The sequence below is a fragment of the Eurytemora carolleeae genome, unplaced genomic scaffold, assembly GCF_000591075.1.
Source record: "Eurytemora carolleeae unplaced genomic scaffold, Eaff_2.0 scaffold1751, whole genome shotgun sequence".
Taxonomy (NCBI): Eukaryota; Metazoa; Arthropoda; class Copepoda; order Calanoida; family Temoridae; genus Eurytemora; species Eurytemora carolleeae.
The window spans coordinates 39,765-46,896 of record NW_019397638.1 but is presented as its reverse complement, the minus strand read 5'-3'; the positions used below and the strand labels follow the sequence as shown (position 1 = coordinate 46,896).

The following is a 7,132-nucleotide window of genomic DNA, read 5'->3' as shown; positions in this document are numbered from 1 at the left end:
TTTGATTATGAAAATTTTGAAGTTCTAGCTAAAGACGACATTTACATGGGTCCTTAGTCTATTTTTTCTAGTCTTTACTTTCCAAAAGAAATCTTTTCATGCAATTATTTCCAAACCAAATAAAACCTTATGGCCCAACCTGTCGTCGTTGCCTTAGTCTGTTCCACTTTAGTATTTATTCACTTTGGATAAATGTTGGGTTTTTTTCAGGACATCCATGGAAACATAAGCTAAAAACTAATTTTTTTCGTAAAAATTCGATTTTTTTCTAGTCAGAGAAGTAATGTGAAGGAGAAAGATTTATTTGAACTTCCAGATCTTCCTCCTCAATCTGGGTTTATTATGGATTCAGGTATATTCAGGGGTATATATTTTCTTCAAAAATAATCCTCCCCCCTTCCCCTTCACTCTGGGAAACAAATTTTTTTCTCCAGATATTTTGTTTCGCTGAATTTGGAAAATTATATGACCTGCAGAGAAAAATTATTCAATTTTTGCGTAAAAAGGTGAAAAAGCTTAAACCAATTAATGTTAATTTTCAATTTTTTCCCCCCAAAACATTAAAAATCATGATAGGATTTTATGCTTTAACTGCGACATAACAAATCCTAGAGGTTACTGGACTACTTTGCTGAAACCGATTTACAATTTTCTGATTGCTCACTGCAGACACAATAGATAAAAATAGAATTTGATCGATTTCAAATTTAATTAAGAAAAAAACGAGGGTTTATGTTTTCTTAAAACAAAAGTTTTCCTCTCTTCTTTTTAAATTTTTGTTCTCAGTGGAGGCTTCTTTTAATTTGTCGATTTTTTTTTTGGTGGGGGGGGGAATTTTACAAAAGGGTGAAAACTTGATTTTCTCATGTTCAATTTTTTCTTTTTTCCCCTCAGTAAGTACTAAGCATCGAAACTCATTTCCCCTGTTATCCAAGTGATAAAAAAGTAACCTAACATATATATTTTTGGTTCAATGAAAAGTGGCTGTTTTCTTGCTTGTGCAAAAATCTACTATTTGTAGAAATGCTTTAGTACAAAAAATAACTTATTAAGAAAATATTGCTTATTCTAATTTAAAGATAAACTTTAGAGATTGTACTAAACCCTTATTTAATTTAGGGTCACTTCAACTGGTTTGAAAATTAAAACACAATTTTCACTTTTGCTTAAAATTGTAGAAAAAATCTGTTTATTTTCAGAACAGGGAATGCAGTTCCACATGGACATTTGCTGGGTCTATACCATAGGTTTGACTTCTTTCCTTATTTTAAGAATTCATAGATTTACATATCCTTGATAAATTTATTCACCTCATTCAATATTATTTTAAATATAATATTTATCCTTCTATCTGTCTGTCTTATTTGCCTATCTATCTGTCCATCTATGTCCTTCTTTCTGTTTATTTATCCGTCTTTTATCTCTTTATCTGTATACCTATTTCCCATATCGGGGGTGGGGGGGGGGGCTTTTNGTGGGGGGGGGGGGCTTTTATATTTAACCTCTTATTTCTTATTCTTATCTGTCAATCTACCTTTCATCTGTCTAGGGTGTGTAAGTTACTGTTCTACCGGATAAAACCAGTTTTTGTGTTTGACGGTCAACCTCCACAGCTGAAGAGAGATACCCTGATCAGGCGACGAATGCGCAAGTCCAAGGTTAATCAGATTCTGTAAACCAACTACCACCGATATCAGCTTTTGAAAGCAGAAAAAACTTTTTCCTTAAACATACAGTATTGTTCTATTGCTAGGTTTCAAGAAAAGCTAATGCAGCCAGCGCTAAGATATTGGAAAACTATTTAAAAAGCCAGGCTATAGCTCAGAAACTTAAAAGGTAAACAAGTTGACCTTTTCCTATTTAGATTGGTTGATTGATTAATTTATCGCTTGATTGATTGATTGATTGATTTAGGCAGACATATGCAATAGAGAAGGTTGCAAAAAAAGGAACAGAAGGAATTCATAATATTTTAAGGTTGGTAAAATATTTTAAAATTCAGAATTTTATCGTCACTAAAGAAAACTTTAAAATAAATCTTATACAGTGAGACCCTTAAAACTGTGGATAAGGAAGATAAATGTCAAAGTGATTAAATACTAAAGTGGGCCAAACTCATAGTTGGATGACGACATTTTATGTCCCAAGTATTTAAATATATACATNTTTTTCCCCCCAAAACATTAAAAATCATGATAGGATTTTATGCTTTAACTGCGACATAACAAATCCTAGAGGTTACTGGACTACTTTGCTGAAACCGATTTACAATTTTCTGATTGCTCACTGCAGACACAATAGATAAAAATAGAATTTGATCGATTTCAAATTTAATTCCAATTTTCATTATTCACGAACACTCCCTTTTCAATAAAGGGTCATCTAAATAAAAGATGACAGTTCCTTCAACTGCAGGAACTGATGATGATGATGATGAGAATGAGGTGTATGAGGTGGCAGACAGGGTGGGTCTAGACACCTCGGACATCTACAACCTTGACGTTAACTCCGAAAAGTTCAAAACTCTACCTCAGGGACATCAATATGATATTCTTAGGTACATTTACAGAGGTTTTCATTTTGAATAATTATCTCTCCTCCCTTCCCTCCTCCCTCCCTTCTCCCTCCCCTCCTCCCTCCCTCCCTATCTCCATGATATTGGAGGACTGCTTTATGAAGTTATAAAGGACGAGAAAGGAAAAAAGTGTCTCCTTTTTTACACTTTTTACCCCAAAAAAGTTTGTTTTTTTTCATAAATTTTTTTTACCTTTTTCGTTTATATTCAGCCGAAGAAACTTTCCCTCGAATTCCACATGTTGTGATATGTTTTAATATTAAATAGAACGACTTGTTGTCTTTTAGATAATAATAATAATAATAATAATAATAATAATAATTCAGACGTGGTATACAGAACACGTTGGAGAGGGTTAAGAAAACCTTAAATTCGTCTCATGTAAGTTAATTTTTTTCTCACAAATTCTGCAGGTGTGGCATTTACTCACTTTGTTTCCAAATATTTTGCTAATCTATATATATATGTACTTTGCTTGTCTGTCTGGGTGCTTGTTGGTTTGTATCCAGTAAACGTCAAAACGGCTAAACCGATCGGGCCCAAATTTTTGTGGGATCTCACATGACCCCAGGGAAAGTTTAAGGAATATGGATGTTCAAAATTACAAAAAGTAATTAAGTCTTTGTCGCACACACAAATGTTTTAATCCCTATATTTTGGTAAGCTGATAGTGTAAACCTTTAATATTTCAAACTTACATTATTTTATCTAGCAGAATTCATAGTTTGAAATATATAAGGTCTTTGGCATTGGATTACAAAGATATGGTGTTTAGAAAATCAGAGTTTGTGGAAAAGACTCAATTCCCTTATGTCCAAAAGTATTCGATTTTGGTAGAATTTTAAAATTGCGCGAAAAAATATTATTGAATCCGCGAACTTTTCTTGTTTTTGTTTTACATTTTACAAACGATAGAACCACTATTAAAAGTTAAAATAGAAGTCTAGAAAACTAATAATAGTTAACATTTTCTTGTCATCATATTAAAAATAAATTACCTTTTTAAATTATGTTAAATTTGTCAAATATTTTTTGAGCTTTAAAAAGTCAAAAACTAAAATATTAATAACGGATTTAGAAGGCTGTCCAATGTCCAGGTCAATGTCTAATTTAATCGATCCAATTTTGTTTTGTCTGTTCTTGTCTATTTATATATCTGGGATGAGAAATTTGTTGGAGATCTCTGAATCTATCTATCTATCTATCTATCTATCTATCTATCCATCTATCCATCTATCCATCTATCTAGGATGAGAGATTTAATCAGGAACTATTTGTTGGTGATCTGTCCGCCTTAAAATCCATCAAGAAAGAGATTAGAAAGGAAACTAGAAAACTTTTCATTGTTAAATCATTTTAAACTGGGATTTTTTTCCATCAAACACTTTTTATCCCAAAAAAAAAATTCCTCCAAAGAAAATTTTCTTTATGGCAAAGTGTAAAATAAACAAATTTTAGGGTAAAATAATTAAAATTTAGTGTACTACACAAAAAATATACTTTTGTGTGTAATGAATAAATTTTATTGCAAAAAATGAATTTCAAAAATAAATATCAATTCTGATTCCTACACCCTTATTTATGTTGTCATTTTATCCCTGACTGTGAAGATTTATTTATTTCTTTTCTTGTTTAAAATCTCTCTGGTTGGGTAAAGGTGAATTCTAACTCGGGTTCCACGCTAGTTTACGCAGCAGGGTTACAGGCTGTTCAGCTTAGAGAGGCTCAGGTAACAATTGATTGATTGATTGATTGATTTATTAGTTTCTTCATTTAAGGATTAATTAATTGATTCTTTTAGTTCCATCATATATTCTTTCATTCATTTATTCATTCATTCAATTCTTTTATCATTTCATTCTTTTATTAATTTAATTCTTTTGTTTTGAAAAATGGTAATCTGGTTTGTTGATAGTTTAGTTCAATTGTCTTAATTGGGTTGCTATTTTGGTGGATACATATATGGGTTGTTTGAACGAATGATTGATTGTGTTTTATATTGATTAAGTGATTGATTAATTGATAATTGATGTATCTTTTTTATTTATTTATTAATTGTTCTTTTTTTATTAATTGATTGATAAATGTATGGATTGTTTAATTAATTGATTTTTTTAATAAATGAATGGATTGTTTAATTGGTTGATTGATTGATTTGTTGATTTGTTGATTGATTGGTTTATTTATTCATTGATTGCAGGAGAAGGCTGCTAAGGAAGAGGAGAGGAGGAGGATGCTTGAGTTGATGGAGGAGGAGAGGGAGCTCATGGATATTCCACCAGGTAGCTCAGGAGCTCACAATGAACAATACATTTTTTTACTTTCTCATTTTATTTTTGTAGATTTTAGATGATAGAGTAAAAATTATGAACGTTGAACATATCTTTTTTTCTATCTGATGCTTTTATATTTTGATTTCTGAAGAAAAGTGCGGTTTTATCCATCATTAACAACGAAGGATATTGTTTCTAAGGGTACAGTTTTGAATCGTGCATGCTTCTCTTTGATTTTTTTATTTTGACTTTTTTATTTAAAAAAATCTTTGTCAGCAGATGAATTAGAGAAGGCGAGAAAGAACAGCTGCGAAGTAGATTCTGAAGAGGAACAGTTGGCTCAAGCCATTGCACTCTCGTTAACCGATCCAGGTAAACAAGGGCTGGACTCTCAGGTCAAATAAAGTGCTGAGATTAATTCGTTTCAGGACCTTCATGATTTTTGTGTCATGACATTTTAGTTAGATTAATATAAAATAAAAATCGCTTTATATGAGCAAGTTCCGCTTGCAACTCCCCCACTACCACCCTGCTTCCATCCCCTTCCCATATCCTTTACAAATTGCACCCCCCCCCCTCTTCCATGCACTTCCCCTCCCTTTACAAAACTCCCTAACACTCATGATTTGATTTGATTTGATTTGATTTGATTTGATTTGATTTGACAAACTACATTTTCAAACCCCAGGGGAATAATGTTTTCTGTGTTTAATATTAATTCTGATTTAAAAAAGGTTTTTATAATGTTAACAAATATTTAGGGCCCTCCCAGGAGGAGCTTTACACCTTGATAAAGCAAGAAGGAGGCACTAAACCCTTGAATCTTATTTCTGGTTCATCCTCGTCAAAACCATTCAAAACTTACTCGAAACCAACCGGTGGGAAGCCGGTTAAATCTGAAAACGACATTCAAATTATCGAAGACGACGACATTTTGCTGCTTCCTGCTGCGTCTTTTATTACAAGTAATAGGTTTGGCGGTCAGTCTTCCATCAAAAAAGAAATAAAAGGGAAAATGCTGAATATGTGTAAATTTATGTTAGGGGGTTAAACTTGGCAGTACGTTTAGATGAAACTTTTTTTACTTGTTGACTTTCAGAATGAAATTATGAAAATTTCGAAAAGGAATTTTAGATGGAAAAACAAATATTTATTTGTAATTCATTACCAATGCTTAAATAAAGTTTGAATGGTTAAAAATGTTAATCCATTTATATAAGGAGTAATCTCTGGTTGTTTGGATGTCTGATCATAACTCATGAACCTCTTGACCGATTTGCCTCAAATTTTGATTGGGGGAACTCAGCAGAACCACGGAAATGTTCTTAGCTACGTTTTGAGATTCTAAGTTGAGCGAGTTTTATAGGGTTAAAAATAGCTAAAATCATAATGTACGAGCAAGTGCGGGTAAACGGCGGGAGTAACTATGAGTAACCTGGACAACGCTGGGTTCCCAGGCTAGTATTTAAATAAAGGAACGTTTAACACATTTTTAAGAGTTTTATATATTGAATTTCGAGTCAAGTTGGCATTTTGAGCAGAGGAGGTTATCAGCGATACAGAGGATGATTTAGATAAGCTTACAGTTAGTTCTAAACTGGAGACAAAAACTCAACAATATTCAATGATGGGTAAATATCTCCTTTTGTATAAAGAATTGTTACGTTTTTGCAAAGAGGTGTCTAACAACGATTTTTACAATCTGTTTTAATACAATGTCTTCTTTTTTTCATTCTTTCAAAACATTGAAAATATTTTGTAGAAATTTACAACAATGGCGGAGATATATCGAAGAAATCACCGGTGTCCGACGTCGGAGTAATGAGTGAATCCTCCGACAGTGGGGGAGGTGATGATGTGGGGATTATGTCCGATAGTTCCGAGGATTCCGGAAGCAACACCGATACATCAAAACCTCCAGTAGATGACCTCTTTTCAGACATTTTTCAGGCAACCATTTTTAATACTGGGTCACCCACAATTAACAAAGGATGACACAGTAAAGACGACCTGAAACTCTTTAAATTTGGTGAAATGAAGGTTTCTGTTTTAATTGTAGTCTATTAATGGTTTATTAAATGATTTGGAAAAGAGAAAAACAAGTTTATAGTTACAGGGAATCCTAAATATAAGGAATAAACAGCATAAATTATCTACAGTCGTCTCATCCTGTGTGGGTGATTATGCAATTTGGATGATGGTGGTTTTTTTATTTTATTTATTGATTATGAAACCCTCTCCCTCCATTCTCAATTACGATGTATTTTCAAATATTTTTAGTATT

The 7,132-nt window shown here is 32.4% G+C and overlaps 2 protein-coding genes across 2 annotated transcripts in view; both read left to right on the top strand.

Moving 5' to 3' along the window:
• LOC111715295 (DNA repair protein complementing XP-G cells homolog) overlaps positions 1 to 2,096 on the top strand; it is a 3,284-nt gene extending 1,188 nt beyond the window's left edge. The window contains exons 3-7 of the mRNA XM_023490603.1: positions 1,200 to 1,247; positions 1,550 to 1,658; positions 1,754 to 1,836; positions 1,915 to 1,977; positions 2,048 to 2,096. Of these exons, the coding sequence (XP_023346371.1) occupies positions 1,200 to 1,247; positions 1,550 to 1,658; positions 1,754 to 1,836; positions 1,915 to 1,977; positions 2,048 to 2,096 (352 nt within the window). The remainder of the gene's footprint in view (positions 1 to 1,199; positions 1,248 to 1,549; positions 1,659 to 1,753; positions 1,837 to 1,914; positions 1,978 to 2,047) is intronic.
• Positions 2,097 to 2,393: 297 nt separating this feature from the next.
• The window catches only part of LOC111715294 (DNA repair protein complementing XP-G cells homolog), a 16,600-nt gene continuing 11,861 nt past the window's right edge, over positions 2,394 to 7,132 (top strand). Inside the window, exons 1-9 of the mRNA XM_023490602.1 lie at positions 2,394 to 2,557; positions 2,902 to 2,956; positions 3,825 to 3,899; positions 4,233 to 4,304; positions 4,776 to 4,857; positions 5,125 to 5,220; positions 5,610 to 5,858; positions 6,390 to 6,479; positions 6,611 to 6,798. Of these exons, the coding sequence (XP_023346370.1) occupies positions 2,394 to 2,557; positions 2,902 to 2,956; positions 3,825 to 3,899; positions 4,233 to 4,304; positions 4,776 to 4,857; positions 5,125 to 5,220; positions 5,610 to 5,858; positions 6,390 to 6,479; positions 6,611 to 6,798 (1,071 nt within the window). The remainder of the gene's footprint in view (positions 2,558 to 2,901; positions 2,957 to 3,824; positions 3,900 to 4,232; positions 4,305 to 4,775; positions 4,858 to 5,124; positions 5,221 to 5,609; positions 5,859 to 6,389; positions 6,480 to 6,610; positions 6,799 to 7,132) is intronic.